Below are 27,564 nucleotides of genomic sequence, written 5' to 3' on the forward strand. Positions count from 1 at the left end.
ATGGACGTTTATGTATGCATAAAATGATGTGAGTAAACATTATGAAATGTGAAGCAACTTGACTACAATGTGTGGCAATAACCTTTATGGGTAATCCATTGATAAACCCATGTTTTTCTGAAGAAAAAAAGAAAAAAAAGAAAAAAGAAGCTTATTTCAGATGAGACCTACAACCTCAAATTTCTCTATGAATACATAAAATTAAGCAAATTAGTTCTCAACAGCTGCTACAATCAAATCACAAAATCAAACCCCCAACTAGCATTTTAATCATACCTCTTGCAAGACACAGGTTTTATGTATGGCAACAATTTAGCTTTAATATCACAAGATGCAAGTTAGAAATTCTCTAAACCTTTTTCTATGCAAAGAATGAACTGAGGAACCTATAAACTTGACATTTTAAAATGGGCTGCATCAACACCTCATATTGAGTTTAAAAGATGATTAAACTTCAAAACTAGAACACAGAAGCAGACTGCAGTTAAAAGGCACACAAACATAGTTTTCTTAAAAAAGACATTCACATCCAAAAATGATGAAAATGTCTTTTTCTTGTTTATTTACTTAATATTTATATATTTTTTTACAAAATAAAAAACATTATGAAACAAAACAAAAATGCTAACAAGTCTGTGTAAGGATTCGAGAGGGGAGAAAAGAAGCCATCAAACAGACTACAGTACTTGTGTTTATATATATATGTATATATATGTACAAGACAAGTTTATCCATTTAAATCTTTTTAAAACGCACAGTACAAAAAGAAAGTCACTGACAAAAAAAAAAAAAAAAAACCCATAGTACAATTCTGTCCATCAGCACTTTCCTAATAATCATATTACTAAAAGAATTTATTTGGGGACAGAAGGTGGGGCGTTTCAGGAGGAGAATGACTGCAGGTATGACAGAAGGACAAAGGCTGTGGAAAGACACAGGGTGGCCAAAAAAAAAAGTGACCTCAATCCCAAAATAAATGAGAAACTTCACGCTTATGGCAAAACGCTGAGGTCAAAAATCATGCCTTAACGTAATCCAATCTCCCTGCAACATGAAGGGTGGTAAAGAGGACCCAAAAAAAAAAAAGTTTGCAGAAAATAAGTCTTAAGTTAAGGTGACCAGTGCACTTCTCACATCTGGAGAGTACAATAAGGCTCCAATAAAAGGAATACACATTGAAGCCTATTCTATAAGTAGAACATTCATATACTGGCCACCCTGATGATGCAATTCATTCATTCACACACACACACACAAAATAAAGCCAAACTCACACACATGCACATACACACGCAGTACAGAACCAAAGCCTGTGAACTCACCTATACATTTTTTTTTTATTTTTTTTTTCATATATCTATTTATATTTGGTAAAAAATAAACTTCACAACTGCACTAGCCGATTTAGAGTGATATCTTCCTTTTTTTCCCAAAATAAAATTTGGTAAAAACTCATTGAAGGGGGAGAAACAGAGGAGGTGCAAGTACATCTGGATTGCAGGTGCTGATCAAGCAAGCAGCAGAAAAGGAAAGAAATAACAAACGATGTGAGGAAAACAAAACAATCCTGTCTTCTCTCCCTCTATCAAATCCCTCTCTTTTTATTATATGCATCAGTAAAAGGAAAAAGAAAGGGGAAAAAAAGAACTAAACATTTGTCCTTTTAGAAAACAGATCTATGTTACATTCCAGAAAAAAGGAGGGGGGGAATTCTGGGCTTTTATGCATTTTGAACAATACAAACTCCAAATACTCAATACTCCGATCATGAAGGCCTAAGTAACTATCCATATATTGGCGATATCACGCTCCCCGTTAAGACTTCTCCCCCGTGCCCCCTCCTCAAGCGGCGCCTTACAGTGCTATCTCTCTCTCGGGACAGTGCCACCAGTGGAATGGGGTTGGTACTGCAGGGTGACCGTGCAGAGAGAGGAGAGGGAGCGCCGTGGAGGACAAAGAAAAGGGGGAGGTATCTGGGGAGAAAAAAAAGGTTCCACTAATCCAGCCTTTGGAACACCAGACGGGACAGGACAGGGGGGGGGTTAATTGCCTCCCCAGTTGTAGCTGTTGTATGCAGACTTGTTGATCTGCGATTTCTGTTGAATGGAGGCGTTCTGACTGCGCTGTCCAGAGCCACCCTGAAAGAAACAATCACATTTAAATAAAATGTATTTCAAATAGTTCAAATTAGACATTTATATTTAAAAACACATTCTTTTTATAGACTTCTTACCCATAAGGATTTAAAAACAGCCATAAACATTAAGAAAAGGTTTGAATTGGGGGGTGGGGGAAATATAACAACTAATATTATATATTATAACAATAGAATATTAATATAATACCTTTTGTTATTTAAATTGATTTAATAAATTGCATTTAAATAAAAGGTATTCAATTTTTTTATAATAATAATAAATTATATTATTATTATTATAATGGCTATTATTTCCCCCCTTTTAAATCAAATAGTGGTTATGATAAGGACCACATTTTATTTATGTCTTTAGTTATAAATACAATTTGACTAGGACATGAAAAAAATAAAAATATTATAGAATACTTTTTTAAAAACAAAAGTACTCCAAGTCAAACACGACAAGCTTTGATTTGGAAGGAGAAAATAATAGGTATAATAAATCTAAAAATACTTCTACTAATAGTAATAATTTATTAAAAAATTTAAGAATATTCAAACTCAAACAACATGAAAAGCTTTGATTTGGAAGAGAAAAATTGTAATAAAACTATGAATCAACAAGAACAAAAAAGCATTAAAGGAGGATTTTTATTTCCTGAGCCTGATGGGTAAACACACGGCAGCGTGGCTCAAGCTCACCTGTCCGTCCTGCTGCAGGTGGTGGTGGAGCAGTTGAGAGTGTGGCTGCTGATGGGGAGTCAGGATGTGCATGTAAGGGGCCGGAGCGTACCCCGCTGCAGCCGGAGGGTTGATGGGGCCGCCACTCCCAAGTGCTGAGGGCAAACTGAAGGAAGCGCTGGGGGTTCCTGTGTGGAAACCCTGCTTCTCAAAAGACTGGAGGACAGAATAAGACACTTTAGCATTTGTGAAACCACAGGCTTGGCGCCTCAATTTAGTTTAAAAGTTAAACAAATTAAAATCTGACGAGGGTGCTCACCTGTGTCTTTGTGTAAACAGACCCTGAAATATCAGGGACTCCCGTGTTGCTTGATGTCACCGAGACTCCTAAAGTCAAAACACATGACATGGTGATCACTGAAACTAGCAAAACATTAGGACTCATCGTTTCAAAGCAGCTTTATAGAAAATGCATCTGTAATGTGAAAAGCACTACACAAATAAATGTGAATTAGATAGTTAACTAAGTCACTATAATTCTGACTTACATATTATTGGAGAAACAAGTGTAAAAATAAGCACATTCAGCAAGTGAGGAATGCTAAAATGTGACATTTAAAAGGAACATATCCCTTAACTGCTCATAGGTGGACAGCTGTGTGTAAAAACTGCTCATTATCAGTGGAACCACATTCTGTCATAGATCGGTACCAGTTCAAGGCTAACACATTAAGGCGCAAAATATTATTTGCATTGGTGCGCAAATAAATGAAAATCCACACATACAACATGTCATGCAATGTGCATGAGGCACAAAATGGTACATTACCATCAAAATACAAATAACTTAAAAGGGTATTACTATGTTACTTTTGGTACTCTAGCAGTTAACCAAAACTGCATGCGTCTTGCGGAAGAACATTGTAGCCGGAACTACTACTCATTCAACTCATATTTCCATGAATGATTGACCTGAAGAATGAAAGCTGTATCATATACGTGGACATATTTGAGCAGTATCAGGCTGCAGTTTTAATTGTGTGTGAAAAGATTGTATTTGTGTTTTATCTGTAAAAAAAAGAAAGAAAAAAATTGTATATATTTCAAGCACTTTTCAAGTGCCTTTTCATAAATATGGCTGTTTTCCAGGACTTACATTTCAAAAAGTCAAATTAAAGTACTTCAAGCACTTTAAGCACCTTGTACGAACCTTTCCTGTGTGTATGACAAGTCACACAGGTACTGGGCTACTCCACAGTGGTTGTAATCCCATCAGGTCTAAAATAGTCCCAATATAAACACTTATAGGCATAGCGTAGGGATTCAGTTAAGACAAAAACACAGTTTGGAAGATGGAGTCATGTACTCGACAATCATGCAAATTTTGGTACATTCTGAACAAAACAAAAAAAAGAAACATTGAAAAATACACTGGTACAAGCAATGGATTTGAAAGTTACAATTTGTAAGGGGTTCTAACATTAAGGGCTTTCACACCGGGAGGAATATTTTCATAGTTCCTATAACTAATGGCGGAAGCATCTGCTTTTTGGCTTGTTCGCAATGCAGAAACTGAGAACTGACTTTTGGGGGAACTAAATTATCTCCTACTTCAGATGAGGGTCTAACCCAGCACAACAGGAACTACCAGTGACGCAAGTGAACGTTGATTGGCCAAACGATGCAAAAAACAGGCACCCACCAGTTTATAACCTATATTCACGAACATGGAAAACAGCGATAGATGGACCGACGTCAAAGTCCAAGAGGAAATCCAACACAACTTTGAAGGGACCAAGCAAAACATGATGTATTTCTGCTCAGCTAGCGACATTGGTCATCAACCACACAGCCAACACTATAATACCTTTTTTAATACAGTTTACTTTGTTCAATAGATCTAACAGCGTATAAGTTAGGACTGTTAAACAGATCATAAACTAATGAAGACGGAGAGTGTGACTGCTGTGTGCACAGGCTCAGCCTTTCTCAGTGATGTCAAAATTAATGTCCCGCACAACAACCAGAGCGGCAGGACGTAAGTCTGTCAGAGTTCCTACTGGCGGAACGAATGCAACCAGAAAAAATGTTCTAGGGGAATATTTAATTATTGGAGGACCACCCTGGTGGCTAGCTAATTAGGGTTAATTTTAATGGACAAATAATAGCGTCTTTCACACAAACTAAAATAAAAGGACTCAAACATTTAAAACATGTAAGGATGGCGAGAACAATTCCCTTGAGCATAAAATAACATCAGTATTTTTGGTACATTTGAAAACAATGTTTGAACGTAAAGCTCATCTTTAGTCTCATGGTTTAGAGCAATTCTGTAGAAAAGTACTTGAACAAAAGTTATGCATCTTTATATTCTTAATTCACCAATATCTCCATTAATAGTTTCAAAATGACTTATCTTAGTTTAATTTAACCAAAGCATGCTGTTGACCATTATGCAATAAAAAATAAAAAATAAACCAGCTTTCATAAAAAACAACCTGAGAAAGCACACTGCCAACAAGTGTAAACAGATGTAGCCCAGATCAAGCAAGCTGACAAAATGTTCACAAGATTAACAAAACCTATTAACAAAATATAATGCATAAAGCATTTGAGATAGATAAATAAATGACCACCTCTGCTGTCATTAGAACTGATATTTTACCATGTTTAACAAGAAACAGTAGTCCATTTCAGAGAAACAACTTGCTGATATTTAATAAATATCTTTAAATACTGAAAAAGGCAGCTCAAACAAATCCACTAAATCTGATCTAATGCATTTTTGGGCAGTTGGCTTCTTGCATCGAAACCCTTTTTGAAAGTGTTAAAGAAAGACTGTCCCTGTCTTAAGTCACGAGTGTAACAACCCTGATGTTCAACCTAAAGGAAGTGTGAATTCAGTGTCCTCCACCCTGTACAGAACTTCCTAGGTTCAGAGTTTCCTGATCTCCTTCCATCGGAGACAAGGAGGCATGTGACGGCTTCATCAAGCTCGACCAGGAGTAAGTTAGGAGCAAATGAGGGGAGAGAGAGAGAGCTTAAGAAAGAAAAGGGAGGAGGAACAAGGAAATTGGGGGGTTTAGCGTGAGGCTGCACTCACCCACTCCGGGCCCGGTGACAGAGCTGGCGGGCTTGTTTTGCGCAGAAGCAGCGGCGGCGGCAGCAGCGGCTGCGGCAACGGCAGTGCCGTAGCCGCCCTTACAGAAATCCCCGCTCCCTGCCGAAGCCTGGCCCAAATCCTCATAGCCTGCAAACGGTCAGACACACACAGCCACAGCCCCACAGCATTAGACACACACCAGGCAGGGCCAGAGGGAAGGAGGAGAGAAGGGGAACAGGGATGCAGCAAGCTGGGGGAGGGGCCTAATCGGAAAGGAGTACTGGTGGTGTTAAGAACATTTAAGAGGAGATATGAAAGTGATGGACAATTTAGAACAAAAGGAATGGAAATGGAGAAATAAGAATGGGGCAAAAAAAAAGAGAACATTAGGAATGACTAAGATGAAGCTGGAAGATATATTCATAAAGGAAAAAGGTAATTTCAAGAAAAGATGTAAGGAAAGACATTATGAAGAACTTGAAAAGAATGAAGAAACAATAAGAAGAATCTAAAAGTATGAGAAAATATTTTAAAAGATGGATGTGTTAGATTGAGGGAGAGCGTAAGAGCAAAGGAATGGGAGGGTACAACAAAACAGTGCTCAAAAGTGGTGGATGGTCAAAAGCAAGCAGCGTGTGGAAAGCATGTGTGAACCCAACACCCTAAATCAAGCGACCTCCCTCCCACCTCATTCTCCTTACATCACTGGTTCCACAGAAACCCACCCACTGGCGGCACTTTGAAGTGCTTAAGACTATTTGTGGGCAAACCCTGAATAGTTTAAATGCCACAGTTGGGACTCAATAGTTGTACAGATTCTCAAGTAGCTGATTGCTCTTAAAATGTTCAAAAATGGCCATATTCTTGAAGCTGCAGATTGATTTCAGTCCACGACACTCCAAGTCAAGTTGTATGATGCTCAATTGTTAAAACTACCCCACAAGTAGGATCAATGTTTAAAGCTTAGCGACACAAAACAAAACTCCATGCAGAACACTTGTGATTGCGAAGGTCATCTGGTTTTGCAAAACCAAACAAGATGCAGTACTATGGATTGTACCTTTAATAAGATAAATTGTCTCATGCTTGAACTTCACAGACAAGAAAACAAACTTGGCCAATGTAGGGTTTAGAGGTGACTGAGAAAGTTTAGCTAAACATGGCTTAAACTCAGCCATGAGGAACAAGATGGCATTGAGACCTACTAGTCAGTAGAGTTTTTCGCAAAATGGTAAACTAATTCTCTGCAGATTCTGTTGTAAGAACATCATTCCATCTTAATGTTTTACTCCATTTTAAATGTTGCATGAAAGTAAGAAAATGCATTACCAGTGCTATATCCATGTGATCCATAACCACTAGCCTGTTGGAAGGCTGTAGCTGACGCATTGACACCGACATTCACACCATGCTGTTTGGAGGAGGTAGGAGCCACCTGGGAGGAACATTCAGAAACAGTCCTTAAAAGTCACAATTAAACTAAAGAGATAGATTTCTTCCCTACCAGTTCAGAAGTTGTTGACTGATTGAGATGTGCACTCAAAAATAAATGCTTGCAGTCAATTGTGGAGGGGCAAGGGTTTAAGCAGACTAAATGATTGGTAAAATTAAATGCTGCATATAAACAGAAATTTGTCGTTTTCACTGGAAGATCCAGTTATAGTAGTGAAACAAATAAATTAGAGGTGGCATAAACATTTACATATCAATGAAAATGTGTTTAAGCCACCAACAAAGACATACTTTAATACTAGGGACTGAGATGGATCAGAGCAGGCATAATTTAGTCTGGCTTTTATGACCCATTGTGTTTTTACACTGAATTTTGAGCAGGCACAGAGCAGCTTTAACTTGGCTGTGTAAAGATGCCTTAAGAACTTTTACCGGAAACATGGCAGGGCCGTACTGGAAGGTGTTGGGCAGACCGGGCACACCAGTGTAATAGGGCAGGCTGGTGTAGCTGTATCCTGGTGGAAGGGCTGGGTTGAGGAAGGGCTGTTGGGCAGTGTGGTGTGTTTGTGTCTGGGTCTGCTGAGGCTGGGCCAGCGTTGTGGCAGGGGCAGGAGATGAGGCGTCACCACGGCCGAACTTTGAAAGGTCGCCAGCTAAGAGAAAGTTTTCAGACAGTGTTTCAGATAATGAAGCTTTGGGCTGTCCAGACACTGAACACAATGCACAAACCAAATTTAAAGAGGAAAATAAATCTGCATCTTACCAGAATAAGGGTTGCTCGTCAAACCGCCTTCCCTGCCAGTCAATGCTGTGGTTGGAGTGGCAAATGGGATGCTGTAGTAGTCCTACATAAGGCAAAAATAATGACAACTTCATGTGTCACTAATAAACCCATTTCTGTTGATTTCATGTCAAATACTTCAGCTTATCAAACAGGAACAAGCCCTCACCAGTGGTATCCTGGTCTGCAACATCTGCAAGTCATCATAGCCATAAACTTGAGGCTGCAAGACATAAGAGGTTTGTGAGATAAAACAAGATACCACATATGTCAAAGCATGCAGCAACAAAAAACAAAAACAAAATCTGGCCAAATACTCACTGGGTATGGGTGAAGCAGGCCAGGAGCCATAATGTATGGGTTGGGCAGCAGTGGCGGCACTCCAGGAGGCAGGTTTGGAGGTGCTTTCCCTGTTGAAGCAGCAGCATACAATTAAAAGATGTAGAAATTGTTTTATCCAGTTATATCAAGCATTTCACAAATTTACATATCTCTGAGATAATGAAAGGGATGTTGTACAAGTCGAAAATGACATGAATGATCATGTATCAATTTATTCCTAGCAATCACAGTGCAAAAGTGAATGAAAAAAAATAATTCTAAAAGGTCTTTCTGACGGATCCTTACTTAACATTATCATAGGAAGAGGACTTTTATGCAATGGTATAGGCCCATAAATGTCATTTTTGATCCAAAACACTAATAACAGCAATTCTTACCTGAGGCAGCCGTACTGCGAGACAACGAGGCAGATGAAGGTGCCAAAGTGGCAGAGGCAGCAGATGAAGATGCAGCAGCCAAAGGGGGGACCATTGAAGCCACACCGGCAACACTGTTCAATCCCATGGACAGACTGCTGACGGGGCCCAGGGCGGACTGCGCTGAGACCGAACTGACAGATGAAGAGGGGGCAACAGGGACGCTGTGGGAGATGGGGGCTGCTGAAGTAGCTGAAGAGGGTGGGGGAACTGAAGATGGAGCCACAGATACCGAGGAGAAGGATGAGTGCAAGCTGGAATCAGCATCCACATTTGGGTGCTGAGATGAAGTTGAAGGAAGATCACAGTGAGCAAAAGAGATCATTTAATACAAATAAATAAAAGATTCACAAACAGCCATGCGTTTAAATAAGTCAACAAATCATTTAAAGAATAAAATCAACAGAACTTATATTATAAATAAATTATATAGTACACAGGTGAGTCATGAAAAACAAGCCCAAGGAAATTTAAATAAATGGAAATTTATAGGGACAATAATGATTTCGCATTGACTTTGCTCTATACTTATATAAAATAAAATAAAAGTGCATTTAGTTGCAAACTCACCAGCAGACTTGAGTTTGAAGTGCGAACTGAAGAAGGTGCCAAACTGTTTTGCTGTGTAGGGTGGGAGCTGATGGGAAACATGCAGTATTATTAGCATCTCTGATCCATACATACTAAATTGAAGCAACAACAACAAAATGGCTTACTTATTGTGTTGAGGGGCCAGTGAGCTGGAAGAGGCATCTTCGTGCCCGAGAGCACTGAGAGGCGTCTGATTGGATGTAGTCAGCAGGGAAGGAGGACCTGATGAGGGGTCAGCCAATGAGGTTATGTTGGAAACTGATGGTGGGACGACTGATTCGGACACCGGTTTCATGGACAGTGCAGAGCCTGCTGCAGCTGGCAGGGATAATAACAGTAACTATCAGCATCCACACCGATGGATCTAAACGACGTTCTAAACGCTTTCAGCTGCTTCAAAAGGAGCTCTCTAAGGTGGGATGGATTCTGATTGGCTGTCAGTTTTTTTTTTTTTTTATCATTTATCAGCTGGGGGGGATAAAAAAAATTGGATTCCATTGATATTTGACTCTGTACCGTTATATCGGTGATGTGCACTTTCCTATTAGAATGATTAACTATTTTAAGGTGTCTGTATTAGTGTAATTATATAATGAAGTACAGAGTAATTAACTACATGTACTCACTATAGGGTTAGGGTGTGGTTTTGGTTAGTTGCATGTAATTATACACAATCTACAGTAATTACATGTAACGTGAAACTACGACACTAATCATAAAGGGTAACGCTTTTTTACAGTAAACATTAGGGGTGTGCACGATACCAGAAAATATCAGTAATCTTTTTTTGTCTATTTTGTCGATAAACAATGATCAGACAATTTTGCCGAGTGTGTTATTGTGCTGGTACTTTGGCAGGTTTAGGACTGCCGTGGACAACTGACTCCCAAAGCTCCAATAAGTTTAAACTGATTTTTTAACTTTCATCTACGTTTTTACCATAAGGGGACATTTTTATTGAGTAGCGCAATGGAATGGAAAAACGTATTTTCGTGTGAACGGGCATACGATGGCATAGTATGTTCGTATGCCCATAGACATACTATATACATACATACATACTATATACTAATTTTTTTATAATGCCCTGCGGGCATGCCTTTGTCTAGCCTAAACCGAAAAGGCTACTTCATGCAGTGTATATCTAAGTATGTTTTTGTAAAGGGAGGGACATACTTGATAATGTCAAATCATTAAAACCACAATTACAATATTATCATGGAAAACAATAATGTTAACTATGGGTTTGCGATGTATATTATCTTCCTTGATGTTAATGGCCCTTTACTTTGAAACCATTTGTTAAAGCTTGTCATACCTTCCAGAGATTGTGACGTCTGTATCGAACTGAACCCATTCTGTGGGCAGAAAAAAATAAAAAGGTTTGCTTAGATGAAGCATAATTTTCACAAGACCTATGGTGGTACATTGATAGACAACTCTGTCTCACCTTTGCCTGCATGTCTTTCTGTGGTGAGGAGGACACAGAAGGAGGGTAGCGCCTTGTCTGGCTGGCTCTTGGCTCATATAGCTCCATCTGATTAGGGTTGGACAGGGCTGTTGTTTGCTCACTGTGGACAAACCAGAAAACCAATCAATAGTCAGGCTGTGATTGTGTTACTGCATCATTCAAGAGTCTCAGTCGTTGGATATAGTGATGCGAGATACCCACTTGCTAGCACTTGTGTATAGGCTGTTCTGGCCTTGGTTGCCTGGTGTCGTCGTGGCGACAGCTGCCGAGGTATCATACTCAGGAAGCACCGGTTCAGAGCCGAACTGTAATGCTCCAAACTGCAGGTTGAGCCCGGATATATCCGCAGATCCTGGCATCTCCACCGCTTGGGCTGGAATCTGTAAATCACAACAACATTTGAGTAAAAAGGACTGATGAACGCTAAGGCTAATCTGATCAATGCCATTATTCCAACTGAATAAGGCAATTGCAACAAAAACAAATATATTTCTTAAACAATAAATCGACAGCCAAATTTCATAATCATGACAGTCCTAGCTGAGACCAGAAAGAACTGTAGAATCATGACCTTGGTGGTGATGGAAGCCCTCTTCTTCTGCTGTTTGAGTTTGTGCTGCTGCAGGGGGAGGGGGCTGGACGCCTGCAGGTCGGCTGGGCTGGAAGAGTTCTGTTGACCTGGGGCAGGTCCCGAGGGCTTGGAGACAGGGGTGGTGACGGCCTGGGGCAGTGAAGATGACTGGGTGGACTGAGGGAGCAGAGCTGAGGTGGTAGAAGTGGGCGTGGCTTTGTTCTGCAAGAAGGCATCCATCATGGATGAGGAAGTGGAGGCGGGCTGGTAGGGCTGCCGTTTGGTGAAGGGATTGTGCACAGGCTCTGTTTGAGGTTTTATATCTGACAGCACAGAGAAAAATAACTAAATAAGACTTCACAGAGAGGGCTGAACAATCATAGAAGCCATTCAAACCATGTTGGCCCTCTTACCGTATTGCCCCAGTGTAGTGGGGCTGGTATCCCAGGTAGAAGGAACAGCATTGGGTGGTCCACTTTGTGAGTGCTGGGCCGCAAGCTGGGCCAAAGCCTGGGCCGTCTTAAACTGCTCCAGGAATTGAGAACCAGTCGTGGAGCCTCCAGTGGTGCCTTTTGTATCACCAACATCACCGAAACCCTTACCAAGCATGCTCACCTGAGGAAAGGACAAAGAGCAATTAAAAAGCGTCTAAAGTCCTGGGTGCCTCTAGCTACTTTAGGTAGGATACTGTTTATTAAACAACTAAATTCCAATTCTGGACGCTGACTGGTCAATATACAGAAATTATGGGTAAAAAAACAAACTTAAAATATGCCCCCCCAAAAATAAATTACAGCAAATTAACCGTTAATAAAAAAGGAAAAACAACTGACACCAATTGCCACAAAATGCCCATTTTATTAACAGCTAAGACAGGACAGAGCATTTATCATCTGGCTTACCATGCTGTGCTGGCTGTAAGGAGCACTGGAGGAGGACTGGGACAGTGATGCTGTCTGCTTTGAGTTGCTAAACACCAGAGACTGCGACAGAGATGGCGGCTGTGGGCCTTCAAGCGAAGCAGGCTCTGCCTCTGAGGAAGAGGAGGGAGGCGTCTTCCCCAGCAACACCGCCAAATCAATCCTGAACGTCAAACATGCTTACATTAATAAGGTTATCATAATGCTATGACTGCAGCAGATCATCAGGAAAATTTACACATCTGTGAAAGCATATCAGTGTGGTTTTGAGTGTTGAAATTGCATTACAGCTGAAATTATTACGGACCCCAAACTTTGAACACTAATGTATTTTTGTTTAAAGAAATGAATACTTGGACTAGGATGCAAGGATCCATTAATTGATCAAAAAGTGACAGAACAGACATTTACATTGTTGTTACAAAAGATAAAATAAATGCTGTTCTTTTGAACTTTCTATTCAAAGAATCTGAAAAATGTACAGTTTCCACAACAACATTACGCAGCACAACAGTTTTAACCGATGTTTCTTAAGCACCAAATCAGCACTTTAAAATGATTTCTGAAAGATCATGTGACACTGAAGACTGAGCTGTATTTTTAGCAGCCATTACTCCAGTCACATGAATTAAATACATTACAAAATATTTCAATTTTAAATTGTAATTATATTTCACAATATTGCTGTTTTTACTGTATTTTGACCAAAAATGTAGCCTCTGTGAGAAAAAGACTTAAAAAATGCTGTCCCTTAACTTGAACAGCAGTGTAGGCAGATAAATAACAGGCCAAAATAATTTCATACGTTAACTGAAAAGTTCACTGATGCCGTTGATAGATCAATTAAATCCTTAATGTTTCCTTAAAAAGCCACCAGCATACCTCTGTCCAGCTGTAATGGTGACATTCTCCTGTGGAATGGGCATGGACGCCACACTGGAGGCAGTGAATATCTTGGTCTCTGACAGCTAGACAGAAGAGACCAAGAATTAGATTTACTCAATCTTAAAATGGAAAGAAGGTTTTTGGTCTCTGTTGAAATACTCACATCCTCATTCCAGTCCTCCGTGCCCCACTCTTCCGTGGCAGTTCTCCAAGCACCTGTTACACAGACACTCAGCTCACTTACAATGACAACAGGTGAACAAATCCTTTATAAAATAGTCTGTGCAAGCCATTAAGACTCACCAGGGGCGGAGTCAAACTTGCGAGGATAGTTTGTTCCCTCTCCACCTGTAAACTCAAGCCCTGCGGAAACAAAGTTGTGTCAGAATAGCAACTCAGTCCATAAAAAAACAAAAAACATTTGTAATAGAATGTTCAGTGTACTTCAGCCCAAAGTTGTGTCAGAATAGCAACTCAGTCCATTAAAAAAGCATTTGTAATAGAATGTTCAGTGTACTTCAGCCTGAATACATGCCAACACTGATGGAAACTGGATGAGGGGTTTACAAGAGACACTTAAAGCATTACTCACGGTTTCCATCCTCAGGTTCCAGGTTGCCTGTGTTACTCCAAGTGCTTCCACTTGTGTAGCTCTCCTCTGTTTGAGCTGGCTCAGTGTAGTCCGCTGGGTTGAACGTACTAAAAAACAAGTTAAAATAGTTTGAGCAAACATTGAAGTCATTTCTTGCTTCCCTCATTCACTCAGTGCCCATCAGTAAACAAAGTGAAAAATCACTCCAATTCCACTATGACCTAAAAAAAAACCACTGCTTTGTCGTAATGTGCTGATTGCAATTATACCAAAGAAACAAATGGGCTTTCCAATCATTCTCAAACTCTGAAACCAACCCGGTGGAAGCTAAACATATGAAGCTCAAATTCAGATGCATTCTTCAGTAACCAACTAATCGCTAATAAACCCTTTGATCCTACACAAACAAAAACCAACACGCTAATAAATTTATTTAACTCACCTCTCATCTCCTGACAAATCATATCTGGGGCCCTTATCAATCTGGCTTTAGGGAGAAACAACAAGGAGAATTACAAGCATCTCAACACAGGCAGAAAGACGAGGGTGCATGGTGTGAACAGTGTGCTTGTGTGTGTGCACGAGAGAGCGCGATGGCAACCGTCATGCTTGCGTCCATTACCGGTCAAACCACCACACCTGCTCTATAGGCGTAAAAGCTTTAGAATGAAACACCTAAGCTAGTGGGGTGTGACTTACAAACTCATACAAGGCTAAACTTGTACTTGGAGGTCCAGAATTGAAAACCAAACATGCAAACTCCAAACGCACACTTCAAACCAAACAAGCGAAAGGCGCCAGTTAAGAAGCCTGAAGGAAACCATCAAAGAGTGACCACAAATGGCCTTGACAGAATCAGAAAATCAGTCCAGGGCATGACATGGCATAGATGGGATATCAGCACTTCTAGACTACAGGATATTGCAGGTTCACTATGTAAATAAAAAATAAATATATATAGCCAAACTAAGATGCTAAAGTTGACATTGAAATTCAGAGATTTTTAAAAAGCATGAAAGACACATTGAACATTCAATACTTGGTGCCACTAAAGATATTAAAATGCATCTTGTTTGCTCTTAGGGCTGGGCAACATTTAAAAAATAAATAAATTGCATCTTCACATATATCGAGAAAAATTAAACTACTGACAAAAATAACTTAATTGTAAATGTATTATTTAAACATTATATTGCAATAAAACTACCATCAATACTAAAAATATTTATAATTAAACTCAACCATATCTGCTCAACCATTTCTCTTCTTAGTGGAGCATGAGGGTTTTATTCGGGAAAACTGTGTGGTGGCCATTTAGTGACTATAACTGACAAATGCATCACTAATGCAGATACATTACCGTTCAAAAATTTAGGGTTGTAAAAGTTAAATGTTACTACTGTTCTATAGTTACTTTTTGTTAAGTTTAAATACAGGTAGGTAGTAGCATGGCTTCCCTCTGGTACCCTTGCACTGACGAGAGCGTCAATGTGGCCGGAAGTCATTCATTTTCAATGCGAGTCGGTGGCGAGCTCCAGCGAGGGCGGCGCGGCGCGTCTTGGACGGCGAGAGCAGCGAGAAGAGTTGAAGTCAGGTCAACTTTATGGTAATAAGCTATGATGCGGTTCGGCGGCAACCAATCGGAATGTAGAAGTCCTCCGCTTGAGAGGATTCCAGAGAACGTAGTCAAGTAAACTTTGGTTCCGACTACATTAGTTCACTTCAAGCAAAATAGAGGAGAGGTTGATCATGTGAATTTGATATGGCGGTGCACAACACTATAGGCAACATTTTCGCACTAGAACGCTTGTTTTTCAGCGGGAATGCAAATTAGATAAGCACTAAACCATGAACACAAAATACAGACCACATAAATGGCTTTTAATTGGTTTATTTCGTTTGCAAACATGTCACTATAATTGTTAAGTTCTTTCCATCGATCAATTTCTTACTTCACATTTAAAAGATTCCATGAGTTTAACATATACCCTTCTCGGTCAGTCTGCAAAAATAACGATCAACATGCTTGTTTGCTTTGCGGCCCCTTTAAATGAAGTTTAAAAAAAAGACCAAGCATTCGATCTACGTCAGAGCGTCCCCCGAATCTTTCTACGACGTCGTTGGCAGGGCGGCGAGAATTTTGCCACAGTTACTGATGTCCTGATTGGGAAACGTACCGTATTGTGCTCAAAGTAAGGTCCCTTTTTTTGTATATTCACAGAGTGACTATAGAAATCGTATTTCGTCGTTTTTGAAGTTTATACTAATGTTTGTTAATATTTTGTTTGTAGAAGGACTCCTTTTACGGTAGGTAAAAGTTGTAACTCTTCAGTTGTAACATTTGCTACCGCATGGAAACAGAATGGACTCTGTGCCAATCATTGTATCTTATTGCCTTTTTTTCTGCTTGTTTCTGGAATTGCCGTTTGGATTATTGAATCTGGTTTGGACACTTACCAGTGTTGAACTAATTTACATCTACATCGTCTACAAGGTTTCTTCTTTCACCTATGGACAGTGTCATAAGCATCACAACATTCATTGCATGCAACATTTCAGGCTCATATCATAACCATTAATTTTATATTTGTATAGATAGATAGATTTAGGTCATTTGTACATTTACAATGTGACTTTGCTTTGGGTTTATTATTGTGCATTTCGTTGTTTTTTATTTCCATAATATATCTCTTAAGAAAATCAATTCTTGTCTATTGTTTTCTTGGCCTCAACCAGTTGTGATAAGTTGGTATGTAGATCCCTCCCAAAAAGACTTTGTTTTATAGTAAACTTTTACCCAAAGAAGTACGAGTTTGTTATAGGGTCTGCCATTTTTTTCAGCTTGAAGTCTCATGCTCATCAAGACTGCATTCATTTGATTAAATCAAGTAAAAACAATGTTATGAAATACATTTTTTTATTAACTTTAATAAGATTGAAACGCAATTTATTGCAGTGATGCAAAGCTGATTTTCAGCATTATTACACCAGTCTTCAGCGTCACATGATAATTCAGAAATCATTCTAAGATGCTGAATTGCTGCTCAAGAAACATTTATTCTTAACAATATTGAAAACAGTTGTGTTCAATATTTTTGTGTACACTACAATACATTTTTGGATAGAAATTGGATGGATAGAAAAAAAAAGGTAACATTACAAATATCTTAATTAAATTAATGCATCCTTGCTAAATAAAAGTTTTAATTTCTTTATGATATCTTACTGACCCCAAACTTTTGAACGGTATTGTAATACTACCCTAAGGTAATTCACTCAATATAATTGGTTTTCGCTACATGTTTAATGGAAGTGATGGTGAAAATAAGAAAATGTGAGGGCTTAGCAGAGCTTCACTTCCACATCATGTAACAACCTTGTCCATTTTCTCTCCAAACCATAGACATTCCATACCCAAGAGGTGGCGTTTTGCATAAACGTGATGATAATTAAAAAATTTCAAAGGTTGATCTTTCTACCGCCCACCCTAGTTGCCATGAAACCATTTAATGAATGCTGTAAATCAACAAGCCTAAAAGGGCATAGCACCAAAAAGCAGCAAATAAACCCACAATAGCTCTTAAGCCTCGTTCAGACCGTCAGTCCAAATCAGTTTGTGCATATCCGATTGAAATACGATCAGACTAGCAAGTGTGAACGGCGAATAATCACATGAAATGAAGTCCGTTTCGAGGTATATTAATGTCTTTTGAAATCCAAAAAAAATAAAATAATAATAATAATAAAAAAACGCATTTCTGGAAATCCACTTCAGTCTGACTGCTCTGATCGGATTTTGCATAGTTTACGTGACGTGCAAAGTGCAGGACGAGGAGAAAGTGGCAATATAACGGAGACATGTTTTGAGACCGGCAGCGACAACAGCATTAATGAAATGAACGTTTCTGCCTCATAAGACGCAGTAGTCCAGTGCGGCGGCCACACATCGTCATGTAAATAAACATCTGTATTGCAAACCCCTCCATGTTGCAGTTGTTGTTTTTGGCATTTACTTACTAACGCAATCTCATTGCCATAGAAACCAATGCAGATATTCCAGAAAACTAAAGAGTGGCATTGGACACACAAATCGGATCCGAACAATTGTGATACAAAATGTGGACGGTAAATAATTTTAGATCAGATTCCAATCAGATACACATATAATCGGATTTGGACTGACAGTGTGAACGTAGCCTTACTTACCTGGTTAAACTTCTGCATGGAAAACACATTAAAAACTTTAAAGTTTACAGACTATGAATGCACATACAGTCTCAAGAAAAGCACACCAGCAGGCCTTAGACCCAGAAAAGCACTTCATAATAAAAAAATTGTGCAATACCTTTAACAGTTTATGAAGCAAAAGTTTATCAATTTTACAAAGCTAGCTGAATACCATCAGCGTTTCCCAGAACTTGTCATTCTGGGGGATCATTGGTGTTCATGCAAAAAGAGGAATGACCTGGATGGAGGCACACAAACTTACCCCATGCCCTGAGCTGAAAACCTCCCTCCTCGTCTTCCAGCTCCACCTGCAGGAAAGGAAGACAGTCAAACCAAAACACATCACCCTATTTATTTGCACCCTATAAAATTGTAACAACCTCATTTTTATATGGTAAAATGAATTTAGTTATTAAAATTATGCTACTTCCATAGTAGCATACATTTAGATCATAACCAGTTAAAACCACACATAGCACCTCAATACCATGCTAAAATGTAGCTATATGGTTCCTATGGTATTTGTATGAAAAACAGTAGCCTAAATACATTTAGGATGGCGATTTGTAGATTGAAAAGCCTTCCGACTGCATCGCCGCGCTGTGTTTCTCCTGTTTGTCAGTGCTGTTTCATCTGGCTTTAAACTAGTTTAAATCAGAGACATTTGTGCTCTTTGCTGAATTCAAACGCTTCTCAGGTCTCAGATCGGGTGATAGAACGTTCAGCGAGTAAACGCATCTACTGATGCTCGTGATGCGCTGCCGTTTGAACTTTGAGCTGAGCGGATAAATGGTCCGTGTGTTGCAGTTCAAATGAGTGGCTCCGTTTCATTACGCTTTTGGTGCATTAAACATTAGATCAAACTTTTTTTCGTACACATTATCGTTTTATCAAGGAAAATTGTATTTCAATAATTAACGTTTTAGTTTTATCACCTAGCCCTAATCACAACCAATAGTAGTACTTGCCTCTTCCTCTGCCCCTTCCCCGACGGCCTCGCTCCATTCCTCTGCCAGCAACTCCACCTGCCTTGGCCCCATCTAACCCATTTTCCTGTCCACGGACTAAAGAGAGGGAACACAAAGGATGAAATGAGTTGAGAAATATACACGAGAGAGAATAAATGTAAATACGGTCCCTTTTTATTTTTTTATTGCACTTAAATACTTGCATTAATTGGCATGCAAGCTTCATTTTGTTAAAGTTAAAAGCAGTAAAATCATCAGAAAATCGCTGCTACACAGAGCAAAGAGCAACAAAGTGTTGGCAAACTTTCACACATTTTATGATTAATTCTGGTGTTTAGGAATAATAGCATCTATTCTGCTTTATCATTACCTCACTGAGATTGGGCAGCCCAAATTTCTGATTTACATGTTTTGTTTTTTTCAAGTTTTGTAAAATGACTTTAAAAGACTTGAGTCAAACAAGTATATGAGCCTTATGTTGCTCTTAATCTCAGACTGAGGCTGAGAGAGAGTATCCGGTAGCAGCTCAAACTTTACTGTGGCACACACTATCCCTTCAGCACTATAGAGAGAGCAGTGATGGGTTTGTGGTGTGCTGCTGTCTGTCCTGAGACAGAGAAAAGGCTGACTACAGACTAATAAATGAAAGTAAATGTTGCATCATTTAACAAAACGCCTTGTTTAATAGGAAAATAGTGTCATGAAGTCTTTCAGACTTAAATACAAATAAATAATAAAAAAAGGGAGTGTCACCAAGTAGCAGCAAAAGCGTTCTCTCCACTCACACTCTCGTCCGCGACTGGCTCCACGGCCCCTCCGCGGGGCCCCTCCTCTGCGACGTGCCACATCTCTTTCTCCTCCTCTATCTCTATTCTCCTTTCCTTCGTCTCCTCCCTCTGTCTGTGTGCTTTCCTTCTGACCTGAAACTCCTTTTTTCTTCCCAACCATCTCCCAAGAGTCCTGCAAAGTAAAGGTCAAATTTAACATGGGAAACTTAAGAGGAATTGAAAAATAGAGAGATTTGAGAAATGTGACACTTTGAATCCAGTCTAAATAATACATTTTGATGGACAGTTTAAGGGGTCCTTTCACACTTGCAGTTTAGTTCAAAATGGGGCACGATTTGCATGAAATGTTGGAAATGTGAAAGCTGTCATGCGGACCCAGGAGCACACCGGGGTACCCAACCAGAGACAACCTGTTGGAGGTGGTCTGAGTTCAGTAGAACTGGAACTGTGGCGCGATTCAGGTGAATGCACATGCGTTTTAGCTGATGCTGACTTCATTAGTCAAACAAAATTTCAGACAATGATGATTTACCTGGGATACGAGCGAGAGTGAGCGTGCAGTGTAATGCATAGTAAGTGCAATCTGAAAGCCGCCTTCTTGCAATTTCATTTCTCTTACAAACAAACCTTTACACCTCTAAACTCAAGCCTGAACTCACAGTGTCAGGGCTGCCCTCCAACAGGATGTTGATGGCTCTGTTGACGTCTCCATTGCAGTCGTGAAGCGCTATCATGGACTCATCCTGATCCTTTCCTGTGATGTCAACCAGCTGGAAAAAAGAAAGGAGCAATAAGCAGCACGTAAACTCTAGTGATGGTGAAAGATAAAAGCATCACAATATTTAGGGTGGGGATATTTTATAGATGCATGGACGCCAAGTAAAATGGACTTTTTAAGGACTGAATTTCGGCTTGGAATTGTGAGTATAGTGCATAATTTTACCCCAAGATCTGCACTTAAAATGCAGGAAATAATTTGAAATCTTTCATTCAGACTGTAATTTCACAAACAGCTCTAGTAGTAAATCTGTGTTTTCTCTTTTAGACACGTGCAGTAAGTGTAAACGAAGCACCTTCTCGTATATTTCTGAACACAGACTGCTCGGATAATGACCACAATGTGTTATTACAATACCCAGCATATTATGCAAAGCATATTTTTTTTAATCGCAATATGTATTGTGGCTTAAGAATGATGATATATCATAACGTGGGGCCTCTGGGGATTCACACCCCTAATAAACTCCACATGGGTGTATGACTTAGCCCATATATTTTGAAGGCAAAAAGAAAACGGAAGTGTCTGAGAGGACTGATGGAAACATTGTGTGAACTATGAAGTGTCTGAGCCTTATGTTGCTCTCCAACTCAGAGTGAGACTGAGAGAGAGTATCCGGTAGCAGCTCAAACTTTACTTTTGCACATATGGTCCCCGTCAGAGCTATAATGAAAGCAGGGAGGGAACTTTTGTATGCATGTGCCTGAAAATGAAACTGCAGGTACAAGCGCATCAGAAATAGCCCAAGGAAAACTAATTAGAAGCTACGGTCAAGCCATTTCCCCCAAAAAATATTGTATGGCCTTTTTGTGTATTGTAGGGACCATTTGAAACTGGGATGGGGGTAAAGCAGAACCTGCCAATATTTTCCTGTGAGCCAAACTGTTGAGATCCCTACTCACCTGTTTGACCTTCTCCTCAAAGTCTGCATCATTATGGTCCGAGATCATCTGCGCGAGTCGGATCTGCTCAGCAGTGGCCTGAAGAAACAAAGGAAAAAATTGTTTAGTCTGATGGATGATTTAATGACAATTGCGAAACATTCAGCAATAATTATAAGTTCAAACATAAAACTGTCAATCATACATAATTCCCTTTCATCTCAACACTTTAAAAAAAATGTCATACCATCAAAATTAGTGTATAATGGTTATTGGTTAGCTTGTATTTTTTGCACTCGTTTACGGATCAAATATGATCTCTTTAAAATCAGCTGTATATATTCCAAAATGATCAATCATAAAACTGTTGGCAATATGACACTGAAGCCTAAAGTAACAGACTTTTTTTTAAAAGAAAATGCAGCTTCTGTTCTTGGGCAGGTGAATTTTTATACTCTGGATATTGATTTGCCAATCTTTTACAATCACATCATAACAGTCAAACTGTATAACAATCCAATGCTTGAAGTGAGCTAGAATACAGCTAAGGAGAAATAGGTCAGGCATAGCATTTGCTTGGGCATAGATTTGTGATTTATTCCTAGAGCCCTTAATTTAACTCAGAACCTACTGAGTGATAGACGGCACTGACTCGGAGCATAGGCCTCACTCTGATGGATGCCACGGATACTCATTTTCCATCATAATGGTGCTGGTTCTCATGCCACAGTTTTTCCGTTGAAACTGCACGAGAACATAACTGACTTCATAACCTGCCCATAAATGTCGCATCACAGATTTGGTTGGTCTAAGGGCGTTTTCACACCTGAAAGTCTGTACCAAGGTCCGAACCAAAGGTCATGTTTTGATACATTGTATACATTTGGTTAGATTTGGTTTGGTTTCACATTGCAATTATGCGAGCGCACTAAAGAACTTTACATTACGTACTTGCGTCATCATCTATATGGGCTGCATCTTGACATTGATTGGTTTGTAAGCGGATGTGCGTCTGACGTCAGTGTGTTGTCAAGTCAGAGGGTAACTTTGACAAGAAAGAATGAACAGACGCATATCGTTGCCACTGTCTGTTTGGACTGTGGTCCGGGGGAGGTTTCACACCTATAATTTTGATTCGGACCAAACTGAAAAGTCTGAAAATCCGGACCAAACAAGGTAGGTGTGAAAGGGCCCTTACTCTTTAGCCCCTTTCACACAGCGCTTTGAACCCGGCAAATTGCCGGCAAATTGCCAGAGCGCCTTCTGTGTGAACGCAAACTCGACCCGGGATTTAAGCCGGGATCGATGCCGGGTCGGGACCTAGTAACATTGCCGTGTTCAGTCCCGGAACGCGCGCTGTGTGAACAAAAGCCGTAACAATGCCGTGTCGTAGTGATGACGCTGAAGCCGGGCTCGTTCTCCAGCTGTGAAACGGTACGTAATGCGCAAGTTTCTGATCGAATCAGAGAAACAAATGCACAGGCGTGGCACAGAGAGAGATCGCAGCTCATAAGCAAACTTAAGACTCTGCTGAGATTACAAGTCACATCGATGTCACGTGTCTTTACGGCATTTTTACGGGTTGTGTGTGAACGCACTCTCTGATTCCGGAAAATCACTGGCAGTGTGAATGACCAAAATCAAACGAACCCGGGTCAAATCCCGGGTCACTTTATCCGTGTATTTTCCGGAATCTCTGTGTGAAAGGGGCTTTTAGAACATATTTTAACATCCAAAAGCTAAATCACAGTAGTCAGCATTTGAATTGGATCAAAACCTTTCTAAGTTATTAGGGCTGGGTGATATGGCCAAAAAAATTAAAATCATATCTCTGAATGTTTTGCCTCAATGGCGATATACAATAAATATCTTGGTACTTTCTACGTTTTTCTATTTGGATAAAGAAAATCTGTTGTTTTTTTTTTACATTTATTTCACATCCTGCCCAATGATATCCTACAAACAATGTTGATGTTGAAGGATATGGAAACAAATATAGTGAATGTAATGTAGGCTATGCAATATATTATGTGCAAAAAGGTGGTTAAAACCACATTACAATGTAAAAACAAAAATAATGCTTTTGTTTTTACATTGACTAAAGGCTAAACTAAACATGAAAATAAAAACAAAAGCACAAACAAATTATATTAGCCTGCATTTGATTACCCCATTATAATGGTCGCTTTCATAAAAATATACTTGTAGGTTTTAAAATTCTAAAACAACAAATATTTTAGCAATATGTATATTTTAGTCAGAATTATTCCACTACTATTCTATTGTGCTCTGTCTGTTAGACACGCATGCGCTCATTCACAGATTCACTTGCAGAACGCTCGCCCTCTCCTGACAGTGAAATGGACATTTGTTTGACTTTCTAACATTTACAGATGGAGAATATACCTGTGAAATGTAAGTTAAGCACTGAGAAAAACCCCACATCACAAGTATTTATCTGTCAGTCAGCAACAATATCTGTCAGAGCATCTGACAGGGCAAGCTGATTAAAACTTAACTATATCTTACCAGTTACTTTGAAGCCCTTAATATAAGCTTGTTTCATGTTTAGGACAAATTGTACTAGTATGTACTTTCACTGCGTCCACAGCTATTTTTCAGATGTGCTTGTATCAAACTACTGTATCGATATAAAAGGTATTGCCTCATTCCTTATCTTTTCAAAAAAAGTATCGATATTTCGTACAAACTCGATATACCGTGAAGCCCTAAAAGTTATACATGAATTTAGAACAATACCCGTTCTTGTCTTAGGACAACTTTGAACTTTTTTGATCCACTTCAAATGTTAACTACTTTAGTTTAGTACCTTAAGACCTCTCAAAACACTATGAAACGTTTCACATTTTCAAAATTTAATACACATATGATGCTATACTTTGCGTTATATTACCTTGGCAGTAAATGACAAGAAAAATAAATGAATTAACGCTGATGCCAGAGTGTCTCTCATACAACAGCTAGCCTATGGGAGTGATGGCAAATTTTAAATCTTTGCCTTTTCTGAATGCCGTAATCAATCTCTCGATAATGTTTCCTATTTCAAAAGTCGTCAAACGCGATCAGATTTGTTTTTCTTTTGCTATTGGAGCAAATGGAAATACAAAAATTATATTTGCGGCCGTCTCCTGTTCATCGCTAAAGAAATTTACCCAACAATGACAACTTCCGCTTCTGAGAACCCCAGAAATGTGAAAATGTCAATAGAAAGTAATGCGTGTAATCTTACCTGGGGCCTCTGCTTGTGCTGTGACTGGCTCTGTGTCTGACCCTGCGTCTGCTCCCAGTTGCCCCGGGCCCGGCTTCCGCCCACTGAAGTCATCATTTACAGTATATACAAATAACAGTATTTACAATGGAATAACGCCTTTAAAAGAGAAACAGATTGAAGATGTTATTAACAGCTCACTAAAAATTAAAACAACATTCCTAAAACCATCACATGGTCTAAGCAAACCATCTTAACATAAAACATGGATGCAAACAAACACGATACACCTTGTGTGGCCATTTTGATTAGCCAAAACTGGAAGTAAACAACGTCACATGTCTGACCTGACGCTCTACCCATAAAACGACGGCACAACTTTACCAAAACACCGACACAAATTCAATTCCGGGAATTTCATATTGCGCAATTATTACACGTGAAAACAAAACGGTGTTTACAAGTCAAGCAGCAACAGGTCAATTATTAACGCGCTTCCGGTGCTCAACATCCTCGTTTTATCGATATTTAAAACCACGAGGGGAGGGGACTCCACACGCCAGATATTTCGACAAAATAGCACCAAAATCAATCCACCTGGTGCAAGTTATGCAATATTACATGTATGGTTATAAGAAACAGCACAGCAGCTCTGCGCATGAGGAAATGCAGGGCATGTGGTGGCCGAAAGAAACTGCGCACTTTATAACGCGCACAGAATCAACCAGCGTGACAGAAACACGCGGGACCAGCCGCGGGAAAACAGACGGACGACGTGCGAGAACGGACAAAGCTCGGGGAAAACAAACTTAACGGCCTTTGAACAGGGCGAGGATATATCTGTCACACTGAGAGTATGTTGGAAACGTGAAAACAATCACACAGCCCATGGGTAAAGGTGTAGGCACATTGTCAACATCAAAGATGTTCTTTTTTTTCACAATACACCATATAGTACATACAAAAAAAAAATCAAATACATAATTTGCTAGATATAACATGGAAATTGCCTAAGAATAAAAGGCACTTAAAGCCATTTGTTTCCATTCAAAGGCGCATAAAATCGCCTTGTGCATTTAAAAAAAGTAGCCAAGCAAGCTGTACAATAGGCATCCAACAGGTAAGTTAACCTACATTACCCGTGGTGTTTAAATCGACATCCTGGGAATCCTATATTGACTTACCGGTCAAGGAGTAAGCAAATTGTAATCTATTAAACTTAGTTAATAAAAAAAAAATCTTCAGAGATGAAGGGCTATGATTGGTCCAGGCGATGGGCCTTGGAAAAGCAACTCGGTATAAACTCAAACAAGCAGATCCAACGATCCTATATGAACACACACATACACACGGTTTTAATAGTCTTAAAGGGTTATTTATACGTCAAATAATACATACATGCTCTGCATAATGGGTGGCTTCCGCTCTGACCGCGTATAATAACCTCATGGCCGGTTATCGGGCATCATTATGCTGCCTGCTGCCCAAAAATAAACTTTGTCGGTGGTTAATCAACTATTTAGTTTATCAACGTAAATGAAAGACTGGGCAAATCGTCCGTTAAATTAATCGACACGATAGTAATTTGCGTTTGTTTTAACTGGAAGGCACACGCCCCCCGGGGTGAGGCGCATTCTCGTCAGTTCACATGTGCACTCGACACCGAGGCTTCACCTAGGCCTACAGGCCCCAATTGATGAAAAAATTAACAGGCGAGGTACTAACCAAAGACCAGGCTGGATGTCAGAAATGTGAAGATAACGCCGACCGAAGGAGGCTTTAATATCGACCTCCTAATCAGGAGGAAACAAAACACGAACTCTTTCGCGTCCTAAATCGATTCCCCAATGCCGACAACAAGGCCGAACCGACTCGCGCAGACAATAAGCGAAAGACTCAAAATTTACCTGTTTCTTTTCCACACTGACACCCGGATCACTGCGTCACGTGGTTTATCACAGCCACTGCGGCTTCACTCGCAGAGCCCACCACGTGACGACTACGTAAGAGTGCATATATAACAACTTAAACACAATTATGTAATTTGTTACCCTTCTTTAGTTGATGTCGGTTATGTTATTATGTGTCTTTGACTCTATATCACAAATGCATGTAGGCCTATGGCATACAAATTCCATTAATAAGTTATAGCCTACAATAGACATTGAACCTTATTTATTTATTTAATAGACATTAACAGACACTTGTTTAAATTAAAATGGTACAGGGTTGCAAATTTAACTGTAGGTCAGTAGGTTAACTAGGTTAACTTACAAACATTTCCCCCAGTTTTACAGTCAAGGCTTAAGCATAGTCCCAACTGTTTTAACCTGAAGCAAATATGTCAATGCCATTGTTTTTAATAAAAGCTACTTAAATGTCTTAATTTACCTAAGGCTTAATCCTGGCTTAATCTAAGCCCTGTCTGTGAAACCAGGCCATAATGTGTTTAAAACAAGCTAATTGTAACACTAGGTTACATTTAGATACATGGTTTACTAACTAATGCTTTTAAAATGGGACATCAAACGGTAGCCTATACTGTATTAAAATGTGCCCTAAAACTATTTACCCATGCAATAAAGTCTTTGTATACATGAAAGTGTTTGTTGTACATCTAAAATGTTTAGTTGTACATCTCTCAATCATCATTGTATTGTATTGCATCATTGACCCTCTAAAATAAAACTACAGAGATTTGATGTTAAAACTTTGTATTCATAGTGGCTTTACAGGGTTAACGAGCTTTGT

The 27,564-nt window shown here is 39.4% G+C and overlaps 1 protein-coding gene across 8 annotated transcripts; it reads right to left on the bottom strand.

Moving 5' to 3' along the window:
• Window positions 1-502: 502 nt before the first annotated feature.
• On the bottom strand, window positions 503-26,776 carry ubap2l (ubiquitin associated protein 2-like). Of its 8 annotated transcripts, XM_082187191.1 has the most exons (31): window positions 26,539-26,714; window positions 25,998-26,140; window positions 24,835-24,972; window positions 21,606-21,683; window positions 20,585-20,695; window positions 19,923-20,097; window positions 19,138-19,233; window positions 18,432-18,477; window positions 14,385-14,429; window positions 13,943-14,049; window positions 13,654-13,713; window positions 13,514-13,566; window positions 13,348-13,433; window positions 12,448-12,628; window positions 11,959-12,160; window positions 11,546-11,868; window positions 11,176-11,354; window positions 10,954-11,074; window positions 10,822-10,861; window positions 9,629-9,821; window positions 9,483-9,549; window positions 8,874-9,192; window positions 8,476-8,564; window positions 8,324-8,377; window positions 8,137-8,218; window positions 7,806-8,026; window positions 7,251-7,356; window positions 5,922-6,068; window positions 3,138-3,205; window positions 2,840-3,034; window positions 503-2,138 (listed from the first exon to the last, which is right to left on the bottom strand). In XM_082187191.1, exons 3-31 carry the CDS (start codon window positions 24,928-24,930, stop codon window positions 2,043-2,045), a joined length of 3,636 nt encoding a protein of 1,211 aa, XP_082043317.1. In that variant the 5' UTR covers window positions 24,931-24,972; window positions 25,998-26,140; window positions 26,539-26,714; the 3' UTR covers window positions 503-2,042. The 8 variants fall into 8 exon arrangements, with proteins under 8 accessions (XP_082043317.1, XP_082043318.1, XP_082043321.1 ...); XM_082187192.1 differs by lacking the exons at window positions 25,998-26,140; window positions 26,539-26,714 and adding an exon at window positions 26,721-26,776; XM_082187195.1 differs by lacking the exon at window positions 25,998-26,140 and having other exon boundaries at window positions 9,629-9,725.
• Window positions 26,777-27,564: the final 788 nt, after the last annotated feature.

The sequence above is a fragment of the Leuciscus leuciscus genome (genome assembly GCF_965113295.1).
Source record: "Leuciscus leuciscus genome assembly, chromosome: 12".
In the NCBI taxonomy this organism is placed as follows: Eukaryota; Metazoa; Chordata; class Actinopteri; order Cypriniformes; family Leuciscidae; genus Leuciscus; species Leuciscus leuciscus.

Bases quoted from the DNA above. Each gene is read 5' to 3' on its own strand.
- ubap2l (XM_082187192.1), bottom strand. From the start codon at position 24,930: ATGATGACTTCAGTGGGCGGAAGCCGGGCCCGGGGCAACTGGGAGCAG. The intron at 11,869-11,958 runs GTAAGAGGGCCA...CTGTGCTGTCAG, and splicing joins CACTACACTGGGGCAATACG to ATATAAAACCTCAAACAGAG. The intron at 3,206-5,921 runs GTGAGTGCAGCC...TTTTGACTTTAG, and splicing joins TGTCACCGGGCCCGGAGTGG to GAGTCTCGGTGACATCAAGC.